A 21189-nucleotide genomic window follows, 5' to 3' on the forward strand; every position below is an offset into this window, starting at 1 on the left:
CTATAGAGCAGGGGTCCCCAAGCCTGGGGCCACAGACTGTATTACAGTCCATGGCTTGTTAGGAACTGGGCCACACAGCAGGAGGTGGGCAGCAGGCGAGTGAGCGTTACCGCCTCAGCGCTCAGATCAGTAGCAGCATTACATTCTCATATGACTGCGAACCCTAGTTGAACTGTGCATGTGAGGGGATCTAGGTTGCATGCTCCTTATGAGAATCTAAGTAATTCCTGATGATCTGAGGTGGAACAGTTTCAACCTGAAACCATCCCCACACCCTGCCAGGTCTGTGGAAAATTGTCTTCCACAAAACTGGTCCCTGGTGCCCAAAAGGTTGGGGACCACTGCTATAGAGTGTATGAGGGGAACATCATTCTTTAATGGTAAGACAAGTTGGCAGTGAGAAAGTATGCTTTGGGTTGGGCGTGAGGGAGAAGGAAAGTATTAGGAGCAAAGGCACAGCAGTAGAAAGACCTAGGGAAGAGAAAGGTTAATTTGGCTGGTGTGGAGTGTATGCAGAGAAGCAGCAGGAAATATGCTGAAAATAACATATTAAAATTAATTAGTTCATCAAGCGCTTAACTAATGCCAGGCAGTATTCTAGCAGCTGGCAATGCAAAGGTAAATTAGACAGGCCAAGTTCTTGCCCTCTCAGAGCCTACGCTAATGGGGGCAGGAGGGTTACTAGGGAGAAAACAGAGATATGATAAAATGGGGAGGGAAGTGGCAGGAGTGTATTCTAGATCTGATGGACAACTCTAGGATCTACAGATCTTCGAACATATAGTTTGGTTATGTTTCCCCTCTAAATCTCATGTTAAATCGTAATCCTCAGTGTTGGAGGTGGGGCCTGGTGGGAGGTGAGGTCTGGTGGGAGGTGACTGGATCTCAGGGTTGCACTTCTTTCTTTCTTCCCCACCCCCGCCCCCGAAAGGGCCTCACTCTGTCACCCAGGCTGGAGTGCAGTGGCACAATCACGGTTCCCTGCAACCTCCACCTCCTGGGCACAAGTGATTCTCCCACCTCAGCCTTCTGAGTAGCTGGGACCACAAGCATGCACCACCACGCCGACTAATTTTCTGTACTTTTGGTAGAGACAGGGTTTCACCATGTTACCCAGGCTGGTCTCGAACTCCTGAGTAGCAATCAAACAATCCGCCCACAGGGCCTCCTAAAGTGTTGGTATTACAAGCGTGAGCCACCATGCCCAGCCTCGGGGGTGGATTTCTAATCAACAGTTTAGCTCCATCCCCTTGGTCTAAATGCTGTCCTCCTGGTGATAGCGGTCATTTAAAAGTGTGTGGCGCACCCCCCTCCCCTCTCTCTCTCTTGCTCCTGCTTTTGCCATGTGATGTGCCTGCTCTCCCTTAATCTTCTGCCAGGATGGGAAGCTTCCTGAGGCCTCCCCAGATGCAGATGCTGGTGCTATGCCTCCTGTGCAGTCTGTAGAACCATGAGCCAATTAAATCTCCTTTCTTTATAAATTTCCCAGTCTCAGGTATTTCTTTACAGCAATGCAAGAACAGCCTAATACAGATGATCAGGCAAAATCTGTCTGAACAAGAAATAATTAGACCTGAGACAAGAAGGCACGAAAGAGCCATCTTCCTGCACAGAGAACAGATATCGAGTTAAGAACGAGTTTGGATCCTCGATGCAGCAAAAGGAGGCCAATGTGGCTAACCAAGGGCACTAATAAAGCCCTTGAGGAAATTCACTGAAACGACATATTATTTTAAGTACCATTTTTGCTGTTGTCATATACAAGTATCAGGGATGGGATCCAAGCCCTGCTCTCTAGAGCAGCACTGCAGGCAGGACTGTTTCACAACGCCGCCTCCACTTTTTCTGCTATGTCACCCACCTATACCTACCATTGGACTGTAAGCCCCATGAAGGAAGGGAATCTTTTGTTTACTGTTGCATTCCCACTGCCTAGAACAGGGGTTAGTACACTGAAGTTGCTCAATAAGTATCTGCCAAACGAAAGGACAATAAATATCACTTATTTCCTTCTCCCACGAGTAGTCTAAAATGAGAGGCAGGGTTTTATAAAAACAAAACAAAACAGAAGAAAAACAACAGGCTGGGCGCGGTGGCTCATGCCTGTAATCCCAGCACTTCGGGAGGCCGAGGTGGGTGGATCACCTCAGGTCAGGAGTTCGAGACCAGCCTGATCAACATGGGGAAATCCCATCTCTACTAAAAAAAATACAAAATTAACCGGGCATGGTGGCACATGCCTGTAGTCCCAGTTACTCGGGAGGCTGAGGCAGGAGAATCCCCTTGAACCCGGGAGGCGGAGGTTGTGGTAAGCCGAGATCGCACCATTGCACTCCAGCCAGTCCAGCCAGGGCAACAAGAGCGAAACTGTTTCAAAAAAAAAAAAAAAAAAGACAACTGAAGAACTGAGTTAGGAAGTGTCCCCTCAGTTCTCGTCTTAAGTTAATACTCCCCTCTTAGGTGTCTTCCCCTTTCTCAGGTACAGGCAGTCACTATCTTCTGCGTGCTCAGTATTGGAACTTCTCTTATTATGATGTAACTCAGAAGTATCATTGCAGCAGGTTATCCATTTCTTCCAGAACTTCCCTCCTCTCACTTCCTCTGTTAAAATGTCTGGAAATGACTTTTCTTTTCTTTCTTTCTTTTTTTTTTCTTTTTGAGACAGGGTCTTGCTCTGTCACCCAGGCTGGGGTGCAGTGGTGCAATCATGGTTCACTACAACCTTGAACTCCTTCCTGGTTGCTCAAGTGATCCTCCCACCTCAGCCTCCCAAGTAGCTGGCACCACAGGTGTCTAGCTAATTATTTGTAGAGACACGGTCTTTGTTGCCCAGGCTGGACTTGAACTCCTGGACTCAAGCAATCCTCCTGCCTCAGCTTCCCAAAGTGCTGGGATTACAGGTGTGAGGTGCCATGCCTGGCTAGAAGTGGCTTTCTTCTCCAACTCGAATCCCTATCACTATGATAAACTGAAGAAAAGGAATAAATACTATTTTAAAAAGAAGTAGGGGAAAGGAGGGAAGGAAATCATTCTGGTTTTGGGGACTTGTATCTACCTCTCCTCTTTCCCTGTATATAACTAAATGACTGTTCTTGTTTGTAGCTTATAAAACCTCCTCCAGCCCCACTGTCCCTTCCCCTAGAGTTCTTCACTCTGTCTAGCCTCCTTCAGGTGGGAATATGGCCTCTAAACACTACTTTTGTGTAAAAACACAATTTCCATTCTGGAGTGCTTCTGTCCTTTGCAGATAAGGATCAACGATTTTCTACTTATGACGTTGCTTTTCTTTATTCAAGAGTCTTGAGCTCCATTGTTTCCAAGGGTCAGGTAGGAATGAAGAGAACCAGATGCAAAATAGGCAGTGGCAGTGTTACAGTAGGTGGTCAGGCAGACATGAGCAGGGCAGGAGAGGTCCCTCTTACTGCCATCAAGAATGTCAGATGACCCTCAGGTCAGGCAGTTGTTATACTGTTTCTCTAAAATAATAAGTGGTGTCAGCCAGTGCCAGGGAAAGGCAGTCTCCTAATAGACAGAAAAACCTGAAACCGGTGATAAGCAGCTTCCTGATAAGATCTCAGGAGCTGGGTGAGTGGGCTCAAGCATGCGCATGAAGAGGCAAAATGGCGGAGTTCAGCTGGTATGACCTTCTAGGAATTCCGGACTGGTAAGGGAGGAACACCTCAAGTGAGCATGCATAGAACGCCAGTAAACACATTGCGCATGCTCCCTCTGAAATGCTGGCAGGCCACTCTGCATGAGGACAGCGCACCCCAAGAGAAGAATCAGGGCAGAGGGGACGCAATCTCCCAGAAAGCATGCCAACGTATATGACCCCAAGTCAAAGATCAAACTGCACACTTGATCTCCCAAGTCACATGCTTCACCCTCTTCCAAGGTTATTTTACTTCCTTTCGTTCCTGCTCAAAGCTTTTTAATAAACTTTCACTCCTGCTGTGTAACATTCGCCTCAGTCTCTCCTTCTGCCCCTCAGTCAAATTCTTTCTTCTGAGGAGGCAAGAATTAAGGTTGCTGCAGACCCAAACAGATTCCCCGCTGGGAACAGTGGGGCCACGGTGAGGCCGGCAGTACGTGTGCCACCTGCAGGGGGCGCTGCTTTCATGGTCAGGCCGTGGGCTGCAGGCCTTGGCCTTCTGCTGCTGGTGCAAGGTCTGGTTTTTCATAGGGTCCAACGGAAAAATAAGGCATGGAAGGAAGACTTGTTTCCTTCTTTTGAACTTCATTCCCTCATACTTACCCAGAAATTAAAAAAACAATGGAAATCTCAGGAGTAGGTTTCTCAGTGGAAGGAAAAGGGGTGTATGGGGCAGTGGGAGGTAGAAGAAGGAGAGAGAAGGGGAGAAGGAAGGAGGGGAGTAACAGAAGGGAAAGGAAAGGAAGGAGCAGGGAGAAGTGAGAAGAAAAGGGAGGAGGTCAGACACTGGAAGCTGCAGAAATCACACAACAGTTTCCCAGTGAGCCAAGGAGAAGTAAGAAATCCTAACTTGAAAGAAGGAGAAGGGGAAGTGGGCTGGGGAGAGAGAAGGAAGAACAAAAGCAGCCATTGAAGGAGGAGCTGATCAGGTTCATCCTACTACATCCCTGACTCCTCTCATCAGAACTCCTGTCCCCCAACTATCGCTGGCCCTAACCCTGCTGGGGTGAGGGTCAAGGCACAGAAGTCACCTCCAGTAGCTCAGGGAAGGGGCGCTGGGGCTCGCCATACCTCCGACCCCCTCCTGGCCTCCATGAGGATCCTCTGATCCCAGCCTCCACCACGGTGGGGCAGACTTTGGAACACACAACCCATTTGGAAGCCAGGCCTCGTGGAGCTTCAGAATGTTAGGTACAGGCGGACCTCATTGGCACTGTAATGCTGGCAGGATGGCCCGGGGAGAACCCTCACTGAGGACAACTGAACTATGCCAGCACACTAACCCAGCGACAGGGGACACAAAGAAACAGGTAGCACCCCATGAAAACATGACAAGAAGTAGCCGATGGCAACTGAGTTGTGTACTCATCTAATGGAGCTGCCCTCACACAACTAGTGCTTCAGACGCAGGATGGTGTGGGTGGAAGTCACCTTCCTCCCGGAGAGGCACGTGAAGTGCCACTAAGACTTCAACCCTCTCTCACTCTCGCGAACAGTCTGTGAACCAAAACAATCCAAAGTTCAGACGCTGAGGACAGTAAAAGATCATCAAAAACATTTTTTACTGGGCTACTACTTGAGGTAGTATAAGCAAGTCTTTAATATATATTTAATTTAAAAATATCAGCCAAGATATAAAAGAGTAATACTGAACCTTCATTTCAGAACTTATAAAAAAAAAATGAAAAAAAAAGTCATTACAGGCTTCAGTGGGAGTTTTAATATGTGTAGTGAATTGATAAGAAATTTGAATACTTGCAGCGATCTGTAGCAATATATGATAAGCTATTTCAAGGTAAAATTGAATAATTAATCATTTAATACATATTTGAAAAGTTTTGAGTTTATAATAAGAAAAGTTCTATGTTAATTTAAAGTATTAACTAATATCTTCACCCCAATGTTTAATAAAAAATTAGAAAGAATGTTTCCTTTATTACTCCCTATTTCCCACCTTTCCTCCATCTCCAGTGATGCTAATACCAGAGAATAAGATCTTTGGGAACTTTCAGATCTGTGTCACAGCTGAAAGTAAACCCAAAGTTTTGTTCCTCTGTTTTAAATATTGCAATGCCTCTGTTCATGAAGGCCATGCATCCCACTTCATCATAAACTTCATCCTCATAATTAGAAATGTAAACTTAGGAAGCCCCTTTCAGACTGATTAATAGATTGTTTGGTTCATTTGTTCAGTAATTCATTTATTCAGCAAATATTTATGGAGTACCTACTATGATTCAGGCACAATGCCAGCTGCTAGAGATTCAAAAATGATTAAGACAGAGTGTGTGACTTCAATGAGGTGTGCCAGTGAAATAAGGCAGAGATACACGCACTTAAGAGCTGGCAACACCAGGTGGGAGGTGGTGTAAACAGTCAAGGGTTGGTGGGAGAGCCAGCGAGGACCACATCGGTGTACTCTGCCCTCAAGTGAGCTGCATCACTATTGCTTTACACAAAATGCCAGACTGCTGCCTTTGCTGTTGTGGAAGGGTACGAAAACACAGGTAATGACTCAGGGAGAGCATAGAACATGTTCAGAAGATATGAATGTATAAGGCATTGGCAGGCAATGCGTGAGGCATGCTTTGAGTTTTCTAGGTTACACCTCGCTGGGATCACAAAAACATAAAACATGATAGGGTAGTCGCATCTCCTTTCTTAAAGTCATCTCTTTCCTTGTGATTCATGTCACGACATTCCTCTTTTAACTACTACTTCCAAAATGAGTTCAAAATTTTTAACTTTAGCCAGGACACCTCTTTAATTTCTGACCTGTAGAAATAACTGCCTATGTAATGTCTTCTTGGATAATTTTTCAAAGGCAAGTCAATCTTACCCTTAAAACTGGTCCCAGGCTCTCCCTTCCCCTGCCCTTCCAAACCTGAGTCTTCTTCCCTTATTCCCCATCCCAGTGAGGGGCACCAAATCCTTCCTGGCACTTATAGCAGAAGCTTGGAAGTCTTCCTAGACAGCTAATTCTTCCCCCACTCCAGTCCTTGCCAATATCCAACCACTAGCAATTCTTGTTGATTTCACCTTACGCTATCACCTGAATTCCCATCGCAAGATCTGGTTTCCCAAGATCTGCTCCGACTCACTTCTAACCCATTTTCCATTCTGCATTCAGAGGGATCTTTTCAAGAAGCAAATCTGGAAATGCCACCCCATCACTTAGAATAATTGAATGGCTGTTCCACTGCTCTTAAAATAAAGAGCCAAGTCTCTGATGTGGCCTCTGAAACCCACAGGACCTGGCCTTAAGCTCCCCTCCAGCCACACGGTCTTGTTCTCAGTTCATTGAAGGCCCATGTTCCTTCCTGTCACTTGGACTTTGTACATGCTGGTCTCTCAGGCTAGATCAACTTTCCTCCTCATATACTTCCTTCACCTGGGGAACACCAATTTAATCATTCCCAAGGAAGACTTTCCTGACTAGATCAATCTCTCCCATTAACTGCTCTCAGAGCACTTTTCCTTCCAATACTTATCACAATTATATTTTACTTACAAAACTCAGTATTTCTGTCTCTGTCATTAGACTGTATGTTCTATGAGAGAGGGATTTTTTTTTTCTCACACTATTCTAAAACTACTGCTTAGAATACTGACAACAGTTAATAAATATTCCTGGAATAAATGCAAGATGAAACATGTATACATATGCATTCGGGCATGCTCTGTAACTTACTCATTTCCCTAAAAGATACAGAACCATAACCATAACTTATGCTTCAGTAATGATTATCTGATACACCTATTTTCTCTGTGAGGCACATCATAGCTTTCTTGAGCTGAAGAACCCTAGCTAGCCCTTCAGCACCACGTAAGGGGCCAGCCATCTTAAACGGTGAAATCACCAAAAGGCATAAAAATGCAAAACATGTGGCACTACATAGACTGTGAAAAGGATGAGTGTATAGCATGAAAGCTGAAACAAGATGGTGGAGTGGTCCCTTGTGTGTAGCTCAGCTGCAATGTGCTCTCTTGGCAACTCAAATTCCTTGTTGCTCTGCATTTGTCTGTGAATGACCATGAAAATCCTGTGCGTATTGACTTTGAGATTACAAATAAATGCATTCAGTAAGCAAATATGCAACTACAGAATCCACTAATGAGGACTGACTTGATATACCTATGATGGAATATTATTCTGCCATAAAAAGGAATGGAATTCTGAAACATACTAAATATGGATGAACATTGAAAACATTAGGCTAAGCGAAATGAGCCAGGCACAAAAGGACAAATATTATATGATTCCACTTACATTAAATATACAGAATAGGCAAATTCATAGACTAGAGGTTACCAGAGGTTTATGGGAGGGGATAATGGGGACTGATTGTTGAATGGGTTTAGAGTTTGTTTGGGATGATGAAAAAGTATTGGATACGGATAGTGGTGATGGTTGCAAAACAATGTGAATGTAATTAATGCTACTGAGTTGTATGCTTAAAAATGAAAAATTTTATGTTATGTGCATTTTATGACAAAAATTAATAGATGTATTAATAAGATTAAATGGGTTGTTTTAATCTTCTGTTAAAATCAAATGTTGAAACACCGATGGCACTAACAGAGATTCCTATTTACTCACATGTCCTTTTAAAAGAAGAACCCTCTTTAATATGTTTTCCCTTCTGGTTTATAGAACATATTTTAAAACCGGCTTACTATTCAATAACATCAGTTGATTATTGAGGAATATAAGTTAATTAAGTTGTGCATGTCAGTTGTTTGGCTTTACTTCGTGCTTTTGGTGAAAACTGATGCAGTACTAGAATTATTCTTTTTGATAAATTGCCAAAAGAAGGCCACCTCGAGAACCGACAACTGATGTTTCTAATTTATGTTTGGAATAAAATTGTCTTTGCAGTATATCACATGTGTGCAAACTGGTCCTCTTAGGTAAATTACTACTGGTACTGATGTTGGCATTATCTGTCTATACTTTTCATCTTTTGCATTACTTTTCTTGCTTTTATCACCAACCTATTTCTCATCTGCCTCCCCTACTGAAACCCCTATTTTCCTATCGCTAGAGAGAGCCATCTGTTAGATTATGGCTGTAGTTACTATCATAATTCAAATATTCCCTTTTAAGTATTTCTTGACCCAACAATTACAAAGAAGCACTGCTAGATATAAACATAAATAAAATGTGCTAATGAGGAATGCAAACAGTATTAAAATATAAACTTAAAATAGGAAGGAATTTGTGGCCAAAGAAAAACCGATTACAATTCTTTCAGTCTTTAAAATGCATCATAAAACTAAAAATGTTTCGCTACAGAATAACAGTTTGGCTTCTTTTATGATGGCAAAGAAGGGTAATTAAGATTGTCATGAAAACACATTGAGCAGCTGTATACTGTTAACAAAAGAACCATTATATGATGCTCATAAAAGCTGGCACTTTATACATTCACATTTCCTAGAAATTAGATCGTCTTCCCAATTGGAGTCGATACCAAAAGAGACTGTTTTCTATTAATTGTGGCTTTGTACCAGTCAATTTTCAGAGCCAACTGGATCATCTTTCTTTTGGGATATATCCCACATATTATTATGTGGAATTTATATATACTGATTTATATATACTCAGAAGTGTACAGTGTAATGTTGCAAAGAGTAATTTTTAAGTTCCTAGAGATCTGTGAATTTTTAACGTTAAAAAATGCCAGTTTCAGTAGATTCTTTCACCGACATATACCGGTTTAGAAATTATTGAAAGAAAGCATAACGAATAACTCTGAAGTTTATTTTATGAAGGCTAATTAATAGGTACTTACTCATTAAAGACTAGGTCCGGTGCAAAATAGAGAAATTGGCTGTTCGTATGTTTGTACGATCTCCAGCTCAAGGCAAATGATGATAGACACATCCAAGAATACTGGATTAGGGTAATTTGGTCCTCAAGAGGCAAGTTTTTAAATCCTGAAGAACAAAACAATTAATCACAGAAATACACTTAGCATTTAAGTACATTCCAGGAAGATGCTTCTTAAGTCAACCCCAAACAGCCACCTTTCTTTCACTTTTCTCTTCCCTAATAGACTCAAATCAATTCAACAGTCATTTACAGAGCTCCTACCACAGGCCCAGTCCTGTTCCACATTTCACTTTAAATTCATCCTAAATTCTAGGTGAGGGTAAACTGCCAGGGCAAACTAAAATTGCAAAGTTCAGTGAGTTTCAGTATGGATGACAGCCTAAAACCCTTGGTTAGATTGAAAGAATTTGTATTAACCTGCAAAACTTGCTTTGTCCCACCCGCAATTAATAACACTAAAATAAAGGGTAATCTAATAACTGTCAACCCCTGCGTGTCTGCAATAATGGTGGGAGATTTCATTCTTCATGAATTTGTGGTGCTTAAAAAATGAGCATGTCGTGCCTCCTATGGTCCAGGTTAATATCAGACTTTGATAAAGTTCTATGGTAGAACATGTTTCCTTGGCACCTGTCCTCCTTGCCTGACAGACTCAAGCTCTTCTTTTGTTCTTTATTTTATTTATTTAGTTTTTAAGATGGAGTCTCCCTCTGCCGCCCAGGCTGGAGTGCAGTGGCATGATATTGGCTCACTGCAACCCAGGTTTCAAGCGATTCTCCTGCCTCAGGCTCACAAGTAGCTGGGGTTACAGGTGCCTGCCAGGACGCCCAACTAAATTTTGTACATATATATATATATATATATATATATATATAGTTGTTGTTGTTGTTTTGAGATGGAGTCTCGCTCTGTCGCCCAGGCTGGAGTGCAGTGGCGCGATCTCGGCTCACTGCAAGCTCCGCCTCCCAGGTTCACGCCATTCTCCTGCCTCAGCCTCCCGAGTAGTATTTTTAGCAGAGATGGGGTTTCATGATGGTGGCAAGGCTGGTCTTGAATTCCTGACCTCAAGTGATCTGCCTGCCTCGGCCTCCCAAAGTGCCGGGATGACAGGCATGGGCCACTGTACTGGGCCTTCTTTTGTTGTTTTATTACTGCCCTGTCTCCACGGGCATCATGTTATTTTTCTGCCTGTGGAGTTGCACTGGGTAAGCTCCTCTTCAAAGAATCAGTCAGTGGAGCTTTCTCCAACTTTTACAGCTGCTGTCTGACCACAGGTAATCTAAGAAGCTGCTTTAGATTAATAAACTGGGACAATGGAATGGCAATTTCTAAGTGATGTTTCTGTAGATTTAGAGGGGCCTTATCAATTAAATCTCATGAAACAAAAAAAATGACTAAAACAGGAATTCCGGGGACAATTTAAAGGGTGCTAGGGGCAAGGTGATTTTTTTTCAGACAGAAGAGTCATTCCAGGTCTTTGACAACTTACTTGCTAGGCCTTGGCTTACTTGGTCTATGCTTAGATTAACACTAGTTATGAGCTGCTAATAATGTGCTCACCTTGTGATTTCATGAACAGAATGTATTTTATCTTAATAATATTTTTGTATGACATTTTCCATTTTGATCAACATAAGAAGTGCATATGTTATTTTTTTTTAATTTTTAATTTTTATCTTATTTTTGAGATAGAGTCTCACTCTGTTGCCCAGGCTGGAGTGCAGTGGTGGGATCTCGGTTCACTCACTGCCGCCTCTGCCGCCTGGGTTCAAGCGATTCTCCTGCCTCAGCCTCCTGAGTAGCTGGGATTACAGGCACCTGCCACCACGCAGGGCTAAATTTTTTATTTTTAGTAGAAATGGAGTTTCACTATCTTGGCCAGGCTGGTCTTGAACTCCTGACCTCGTGACCTTGAACTCCTGCCTCAGTGAGCCACCTACCTTTGCCTTTCAAAGTGCTGGGATTACAGGCATGAGCCACTGCTCCCAGCTGTATCTGTCATTTCAACAATAAAGTCCTTAATCCTGCATTCTCAGAAGAAATGTGCACATTAACCATATTTTTCCTATATACTTGATCAATTTGCTATCAATTACAAAACTCTGATATCAGGATTTCATAGCAAGCTAACTCCTACTGCATGGTTAGAGATGGCGAAGTCAGTTGCCCAGACTTGTTAAGTTCAGGATGCAGCACGTGAAAGGAGAGGCAATCCTACCTGGAAGTACCTTTGCCCACTTCACGACTTGGATCATCTGTTTGCCTGCTAAGCGGTTGAGCGTGGAGAGCAGATTTTCGGCCGTATCTGGTTTTGAGCTGTCATAGCCTGCATACACAATTTCGGGTTCAATGTTTTCAAGGACCATAACGGGGGAAGGTGTGAGTGCTCGTGAGATGGTGGAGAGCTGAGGAACCAGTGCTGTGTTGACGGAGGGTTCTTTTGCAGGAGCGATGTACGTTGTCCCTTCCTCTGGACTTTGCGGGGGTGGGGGTGGGGGTGGGGGCTGTTGCTGCTGTGGCTGCTCCTCGTGAATCCCTTTTAACTTTCCCAACTTCTTTGACTTTCGTGCTATAAGAAACCGTAAATGATAAGGCCAAATTAAAATTATGTTTGAAATATACTGACTCACATTGCTTAAAGCACAGTTTTCCTCTAAATAGGTCTTGTTATGTCCATGGGAACATGATCGTTTATTCCACTAAGAGAAAACGTATAAAGCCCAATTATTATTACTTACTATGGGTATTAGGATAACAAATTCCTTCCTTCTTTCATTCATTTTACAAGTCTTCACTGCCTGTCTCCTGTAAGAGACTGCATAAGCTGCATACGAACCCAGGTAATGTGTTCAGTATAACCAAGCCTTACCCTGTCCTCAACAAGTGTTCAGCCTAGTGGGGGATGAGTTAAGAAATGTACCACCACTGTACCGCAGTGCAGGTAGAGATCAGAACCATGATCAAAACGAAAATGGCTAAAATTTACTGAATGCTTAACTAACACTGGGCACTGTTCTAAATGTTTTATATAAATTAACCAATTTAATACTTTAATGAGTAGATCTATTATGATTCTCATTGTAGAATAAGGAAACAGAGACCAGAAAGTTTAAGAAATATAAGATCACATATCTTGTATATCTGAAATAGAGTTTAAAGGAAGGGTAAATTACTTCATATGCGAATATGATGGAGGTGGTAGGGGAGGTGGGAAAGTTGGGAGGTAGATGGGTAGATGGATAGATAATTGGGAAGACGGATGAATGAGAGAACGGGTTAAAGAAAAAAAGTTCCGAAGCACCAAACTGAGCTTAGGTATGTGAGAATTACTTATATTACAAATGTAACATTTCAATTTATTTAAAAATTCTTGAAGAAAACAGACACCTTCTACTTAATCCTAACAGTCATGAGAACTTACAGGACACAAATTTAACATAGAATAGGACTATGTTATACCAATTAACTTGATTTAAAAATAGAGTAATTTGTGTTTACAATTATAGCCACTAATATCACATTCATTACAGAAAATCTTACAATTCAGATAAAAGATAAGCCATCAAACAACAAAAGCTATATTAAATATTGGAACCAGGCTTAAAAGATGAATAAGACGTAACTACTGTCTTTAAGAAGTTTAATATTAACAAAAATTTTAAACTTCAATAATTATAGACTGTCTCTTTAATAAAAGATTTGAGGCACAGACACCTGATTTTTAGAACTGTTTATCAAGGAAAAGCAGATGTATCATATTCACGTATGTTAATGGAAGATGCTGCCCAGGCACTAGTAACCGGCACTAGTAACCCAGATACTTCCGATGAATGGATGAGTGGGCAAATGAAAAATACTCAGCAAAGTGCCTCAAAAACTAGACAAAACAGAAAAGAACCAAGCACCCAGGTAATCTAAAAACACAGTCAACTGATGACTCTATCAGAGCTTAAGAAAATCTTCAATAGCATTAATCTGTCTTTTGGGTAGTTAGATAAACTCTCCTCTAAGTCTCAACTGATTCATCTGAAAAATGGGCATGACCAAGTTTCCCTCTCTTATCTCTCAGAGAACTAAATGGGTATGACAAATAAAAACATGGTGGAAATTATTATTAACATCTGAAATAATATGTCAATGTCACTTTCATTCTTCCCCCATAATTTTGTAAGCATTAAAAATATTCCAGCACATTAAAATGTTCTCATCCTTTACAGGACCACATCTGATGATAACCATAATTTAATTGACTAGAAACAGCCAAGGGTGATATTTTCAAATTTTATTGAAAGTGATATTTGCTTGCAAATTAATGATAAAATTCATATTGCTTTAGGCTTTCAGTCTACAATGCTGTGCTTATTCTCACGGCTGATTTAAAGTCAATGATAGGAAATATCGCGAAGAATACTTAATATATTCTCCAGCACTTACACACAAGGCTGTGGTCTGTAGCATAAACCTAGGGAGCGGATTATCGACATCACATTTAACATTTCAGGTACATTTAAGTTTATACTGTGATTTTGTGAACATATGTAGGACACTTGAAATTGAGTAATAATCCATATTTACTCTAAGAGTTCAAGGTAATAAATATCTCCAGTGTATCTTTGGCCATGTGTATCTATCCAATATATTTTCTAAAAGGACCAAAAATATGGTTACTTAATTATATTTATATCAAAGTAATGTTTCTAAAATGCTTGAATATTTTATACTGTTATAATACATTTAAGCTCTTCAAAGTGGGTAATAATGTCTTATGTATCCCTATGACATCATATCACTTCCCATGATGCTTATGGGTACCCAATAAAAATGTTTGTTGAATAAATTTACCTTATTTTCAAATTTTAATAAACATTAACAAACTATTACATATATAAAGTATTAGTTTACTTCCCTGTGGGAAATGTGGGCAAGCTTCTGAGATTTTATGATAAAATTTCTGAATTGTTAATTACTATTCCTTTTCAAAATTTCTACTGTGTAATGACCCATTTGTGGAATTATTACTCTTAAAATACCGTATCTAAAATAAGCTAAATATATTTAGCATTTCACGTTCCAAGCACAGTTCAAAAGAGCTTTAACTTGTTTTTAGCATTCCAGTGCTCACCATGACCCTATGAGAGGCACTATTTTCATTTTTCAGATGAAAAAACTGAAACACAGAGATTAAATACTTTTTCATATTGCAGAGCTAGTAAATACCAGGGTGAGATTTGAATCCAGCTATGGCTCAGAGTTCACGCTCTTAACCTCCATGCTACATGCAGTCTCTCTTCCAAACCTTTTCTCTTTATCTAATTTGTTTAATTTTTATACTTTAAGATTAGCTAGCATAAGCTTCAAATCCAAGTGTATAATTAAGATGTTTGCTAATTACACAGGAACACTGTTGGCTGAAGATACTTAAGGAACATGTTTCTATTATCCAAAAGCATCACTGAGCATACATTTGGGAACTTAACCACTGTTTAGCACCTTACTAAATCAATATTGACTTAATGGCCATTGTGCTTTGTGATCTCATGTTCCTAGGTGGCCAGACCCAAACACCATTTTCTCCACTGCCAGCAACAGTAGCTGTGTGTGTGTCTGTGTGTGTGCACGTGCAGTATACATTAATGTGACTGTAAATGTCTCCCAGTCCCAATTAAACTCACATAAAAGAGGAGTTTCACTTGTTCTACCTGGATGTTATAATAACTAGCACGTGTTTGGTTGCTGCCCTCAGGTGCCTAGTCCTTAATTACTAGTAACATTTTGGCAGCCTGTCTTTCCTGGCACTGCTGGGAGACAACTCCTTAGATTCTCGTGAATTGTTCCCTGAGGAACTGGCATTGCGGAGGCCCTGCTTCCTATCCTGACCAACCTGCAAAAGAGCAGGCAGAGCACATCTTGGTGGGACTCTATTAAAACTGAAAGATTTCTAATGAGATCTCAACATTCACAAGAGCTTTGAAACATGACATGGCAAGATTTCCTCTTTTGCTTTGCTCCACCTCCTGAGGCTGGTATAACCTGCTACATACCCTTTTGATAAGCCACCATTGTGGCCAAATGATGGCTGGCTAGGACTTTCACCATGTAAAGATTCTTTAGTCTTAGAAATGGTCATCAGGACAACTTTCCCCCTCTGGAGTATAGTAAAAGAGTGATATATAGTAGAATATGGAATCTTGTTCAATGACAGTATTTCATTAGAAAAAAATAAAGTGAGAATTCTGTCATTGCAGAAATGCTTCATGCCATGTCTCGAAATTTTAGGTCTTGGCAGTAAACATTAGAGAGGCTATATTGAGGTTATATTAAAATACATATTTTTCTGTTCATAGGCCAAATGTAATTATTGCCCACGAAACAGTAACAGCATTCTCCCCCCGTGCCCCTACCACCCACTATCCTCTTTAACAGACCATTTCTCCCATCACCCTCATACATGGGGGCACGAATTTCAGCCCAATAACCCTAATTGTGCTTTCCTGTCTTCCTTATCTCTGTATCTGCATGACTTCTCTTTGCTCTTCTACTGCCAGAGGAAGAGTACTCTCAAAGATAGGGGGCAACTAAGTAATCTGGCCATGAAACCAAAGGAAGCAATGTCATCCTTCTACAGGCTTAACAGCTAATTTGCACTAATAGGGAAAAGATCATCTAAATCAATCCCAATGCAATAAACACCAGTAGAACTGGGTCCTAGGGCAATAAAAAGCTTGTCAGTTGATTATAAGGAAGTAGCATTTCAGTTGTTTATAAATACTCTTAGAGTGGTTAAGAAAGTTGAATACAAGTTGTTTTTTTAAAAGTGTCTCCAAATATTCTCAGATTAATCTATATAATTTAACAAGTTAACATACATTATTGATTTTGTTGACATAGAAAACATGCACAGACATAGAAAACATGAGGCAAACACAAACTAAACCTTTGATCACTTTAAAAGATATTCCAAATGAGTGGGTATCCATATATTACACTTTTTTTTTTTTTTTTTTTTTTTTTTTGAGATGGAGTCTCACTCTGTCGCCCAGGCTGGAGTGCAGTGGCACTGTATTGGTTCACTGCAATCTCTGTCTCCTGGGTTCAAGCAATTCTCCTGCCTCAGCCTCCCGAGTAGATGGGATTACAGGTGCCCACCACCACACCCGGCTAATTTTTTTATATTTTTAGTAGAGACAGGGTTTTACCATGTTTGGCCAGGTTGGTCTCAAACTCCTGACCTCAGGTGATCAGCCCACCTTGGTCTCATATATAACATTTTAATGTGTGTGTAAAGCTATCCACAGATATGTACATCTGTATCTATAATAAATATAACTTTGTTGCAATTGTTATATAATAAGTTTATTACTTAGCAAATAACTAATATCCACCCATTGTATAAGAAGTAACCAGTTTGTGAGCAATGTAATGCTGACTAACAAGATCTGAACCCTGATAAGAGATTACAATCTTTGGGAAGTTGAATTGATACATAATAAAGTAATTAGGTTTATAAAACTGGCTATGATAAGTTTTGGGTCATTGGTGTTTACAATATATTTGGAGAGAAAGACAATGGCAGAGAGAAGTTGTTTTCTCTCTCCATGGGATGGGCTCAAACTATCCTGTCCCCTCTGTAGTAATTTCCACCAAGCCCTGGTTTGCTTTTGGTGTGAGGCAGATTACACTGAAGGTCTATGAGGACCAGGACACTTTGCTGTATGGGGATCTACCTGGAGTCAAGTGCCATTGACCCACCTAAGAGGATAATCCCTTAGGTCAGAAGCCAGAACTGGGCAGAGGGGCTCAAGGGAATCTGAGGGAGTCAGAATATGGGTTCTCTGATTTTACGGAGACAATAACAAGTTTCTGGAAGATGATTCCCTATGACAGAAATATGATACCCTCCCTACTGGAGACAGACAGGAAGTCAGATAGGGACAAAGCTGGGAAGATGTTTCCAAGGTTCTTCTGGGCTAGACAGATGGTGAGCATGATTACTTTTACGGTATTTGTATTTTCTGTAGCTATATTCTTTTTGCTCCTCTAATATGTACATTTTTCATCCCCCCTCCCCTTTTTAACGCCAATCAAACTCAGGAATGTGTGCACACAGAAGGGGTTTTCAAGATGAGACAACATGTCGAGGTCTGGCCAGGCTGGGAACCTCATTAGATCAAGCAAGAACCTCAGGGGGAGAGGAAACTCAGAACATCAGAGAAATAGCTTCTGGTAATCATCTCTGGGCAATGGAGAAAGCTTCTGAAGCTTTCTTGTGCTCAAGGCCTGATTGGTTTTGAATGAAAACAAGACAGACCACCGCTGGACTGTGTGGCATGGGGCTGAGGCTGCCCTGTAATTCTGAAGTGCCCTCCGGCACCTCTTAGGAAGAACTGCAGCAGTGGTGAGGCAGAGAGGTGGCTGGTGCCTCCTTGCCAGGGTGGACTGATTACGCATGACAACTCCTACTTGGGCCCTGTCACTGTTGTGCTGATATAGACCTTGAGGAGTATCAGAAGGGAGTAACAAAATGACAAATCCTCTACCCACAAAGCTCTGAACAAAACATGCTTCTGAAAGAAAAAAAGATGGAAAAGACTGTGGTTGACTTATTCCAGAGTAGAGGATGAGGTCTATGAGAAGCCCAATAACAGTTTCAAAAACTTAAAGAGACATTGGCTAAATCATGCGGGGCATCTACTTTCTATTTCCACTGAGGTCAAGATAAGATATGAAGGGTTTAAAGGGCAGAAGAAGGGATTTAGATTAGACATTAGGAGAATTTCCTCCCAGCATTCTGGAATGTGTTATGGAGAAAGCTTGGAATGTACTACTAGTAAGAACATGTACTATTCTTTTCTAAAAATTCTAAGATAATAGGTAGACAGGCATCCTGCTTGCCTGAGGGCAGTTCCGCCCTAAGGTAGAAGAAAGTGATTAAATGAGTTTTTGAGATCTGGTGGCCCTACAATGCAAGTAAGTAAGACCCTCTGATGCACATTCCAGACTTACATTTGTCTGAAAGAAATCTCTCTGGTTCATACTTTTCTGAAAAACAGAAATAAATTCCTTATATTTATATGTGTGGTAAAAGATAATTTCAGAAATATGTTTCCAAAATATGCACAAAGGGCAAAGACTGTGATCTCAGAATGCCTGCTTGAGAGAATGTCCAGTACCATGGGAAAAAACTAAACACCTAACGTCCTCTGTGCTCTCTTCTTCGCTCTATCCCACCCCCACCCCCCTTTTTTAAAAAGTAGTTTTGGTCAGGTGCAGTGGTTCATGCCCATAATCCCAGTATTTTGGGAGGCCGAGGCAGGCAGATCAGGAGGTCAGGAGATCAAGACCATCCTGGCTAACATGGTGAAACCCCGTCTCTACTAAAAATACAAAAAATTAGCCAGGTCTGGTGGCGGGCACCTGTAGTCCCACCTACTCGGGAGGCTGAGGCAGGAGAATGGCATGAACCTGGGAGGCGGAGTTAGCAGTGAGCCAAGATCACACCACTGCACTCCAGCCTGGTGACAGAGCAAGACTCCATCTCCAAGAAAAAAAAAAAAAAAAGAAAGAAAAAAAGTACTTTCACCATTATAAAGCAAGCTGTTTGCTCAGTCCTATATGTAAAACACACTCTTTGGTTTCTTGTAATCTTGAGATTACATTATTTTATTAGTGGTGAAAATAGTAAAGAGCTATCATTAATCGAGAATCTGTATGTCAGGTACTAAGATAACAGCTTTTAGAAATATCCCATTCAATGTCTTCATAAGCACACTATGGGGTAGGTACTGTGTTATCACCATGTACAGAGGGGTAAAGTGGCGTCTGCAATAACTGTAAGTAGCATTAGAGGGAAGTGACTTACTGTAATGACATGAAACACTACAATACAGAAATCCCATTACATTTGCAGACAACATCTAATGACATCTAATCAGAAGGTCAAAGGGGGTGAGAAGAGGATCGACAGCTAAAATGGTTTCTCTAAATTATCTCTAAGGTCACCACTGGATAACCTCTGTTGACAGAGATTAGTCTTTTAAATAGGAGGCTTGTAACAACCTGTGCCAATACACAAGAGGTTTTCATTTCTAACTCCCTGGGCAGCACAGTCAACTTCTTCATACTGGAAGGCTATTTTACTGTTACACACAGCTCAGGCTTTTCGCTTTTGCTCCCTGTTATGACATTTTGATTCTAATTGGAGGAGAATTTAACAATGCAGAAATCAATCTAGTCAGTCTGTATAAAAAAATAGAACTTACTAAGGAAGGAACCTACTACTTCTTTTATTAAAAATAAAGTTCCTGAGCTCCATTGCAACTGGTAAGTTCTTCAGACAAATATATCATTATTTAGATGTAAATATCTAAATCAAATTTACATTCTTTAGAAAATAGAGTATCTGCTTTGTAAATTCCTATTCTTTGAGGATAACTATGCTGAAGATTGATGCATGTGCATGTGTAAAACAAACAAGCAAAAAAGGAAGCCTCTAAGTAGTTTTATAATACATTTAAAATAAGAAAAATAGCACTATGATAGCTGTAGTCCCACAGCAAATGGCCCCTCCCTCAGTTAAAAAGTTAATTCTTTAACCGCTTCAAGGGCTGCCTTCTTGGCATATGTTTCAGCAGAGAATTTATTACATGAAACACGATCTCATTGAGCATGCAAGGTAAATAGACTCATTAAGAATGTTTTATGAAGAAACATTACTGTTCTAACAAGGTCACAGGGGTGAATAAGGTACGAGAAAGAGGCAAAAGGCAGTGACCTGGAAATGGACTACAGCGCTCAGCTTAGTTTACTAGGCCTTCCCAAGTTCTAGCATGATCTTCTAGACTTGGGCTGAAAATAACTAGTTAAATGCTGGAATCTACAGTGGTAGAAAAGTCCCAGGAAGAGCCCTGTGCATACCTCCTCAAACTGTCAAGTCAACTCAAGCAGGGTCCATATTAAGCAAATATGATATACAAAAATAAGAGCTTACCAAACAGATAGATGAGGTAAGTAATAGTTTTCTAAAAAACAAAAATGTAAGCAAAAGATTCCTTCAATAAGCACTTAAAGAATATTTAAACTATAATACATGTACAATTGTTTGCACATTACTTTTTAGGGCTGTTTAAATTATTCTGTTCTTCCCCTAAACATTTGTTGCTACTTTAGTGCAGTGGTTTCCACATCTTGGTCCCTTGATTATACCCAGTGACTTGGAAGTACCCAAGACTTCTAAGACAGCTAAAGAAGTTGCCTAAATGTAATTTCAGAATTTTTTTTATGATTAGTGTAATTTGTGTACTAAGAAATAAAAATTCTTAATGAGGAATAAAAAAATATACACACCAGGAGAGCAGTTTTATCTCCAATATTAATTTTCTTCAAAATATTTCTTCCCTCTTAGTTCAACAGTCTTTCTGTGAAATAAATTACTTATGGCTACATCATTATAATTTTAACTATTTCTTAAAGAACTATCACTTAATAACATATATTATCAAAAACCACCTTAATTATAATCAAATCATAAGTAATCCTTTATATAATTTATATGAAAAGAAAACTGAGTTTTACTCAAGAATACTAATGCTGCGATTATAACTGAATCATTAAAAACTATTAAAATTGCTTAGTAAGAAAAAGAACTGATGAGTCAGATAACCAAACAAAATAATAATCCTGTGAATTGATACAAAAATATTTT

The 21189-nt window shown here is 40.5% G+C and overlaps 1 protein-coding gene across 3 annotated transcripts in view; it reads right to left on the reverse strand.

The window, feature by feature from the left end:
* The window catches only part of NR3C2 (nuclear receptor subfamily 3 group C member 2), a 368607-nt gene that overhangs the window by 65425 nt on the left and 281993 nt on the right, over positions 1-21189 (reverse strand). For all 3 annotated transcript variants that reach the window (XM_007999946.3, XM_037986899.2, XM_037986894.2), the window contains exons 5-6: positions 11707-12057; positions 9448-9592 (exon numbers count right to left, since the gene is read on the reverse strand). In XM_007999946.3, coding sequence (XP_007998137.2) covers positions 9448-9592; positions 11707-12057 — 496 coding nt within the window. The remainder of the gene's footprint in view (positions 1-9447; positions 9593-11706; positions 12058-21189) is intronic.

This window comes from Chlorocebus sabaeus, chromosome 7 (assembly GCF_047675955.1).
Source record: "Chlorocebus sabaeus isolate Y175 chromosome 7, mChlSab1.0.hap1, whole genome shotgun sequence".
Classification (NCBI taxonomy): Eukaryota; Metazoa; Chordata; class Mammalia; order Primates; family Cercopithecidae; genus Chlorocebus; species Chlorocebus sabaeus.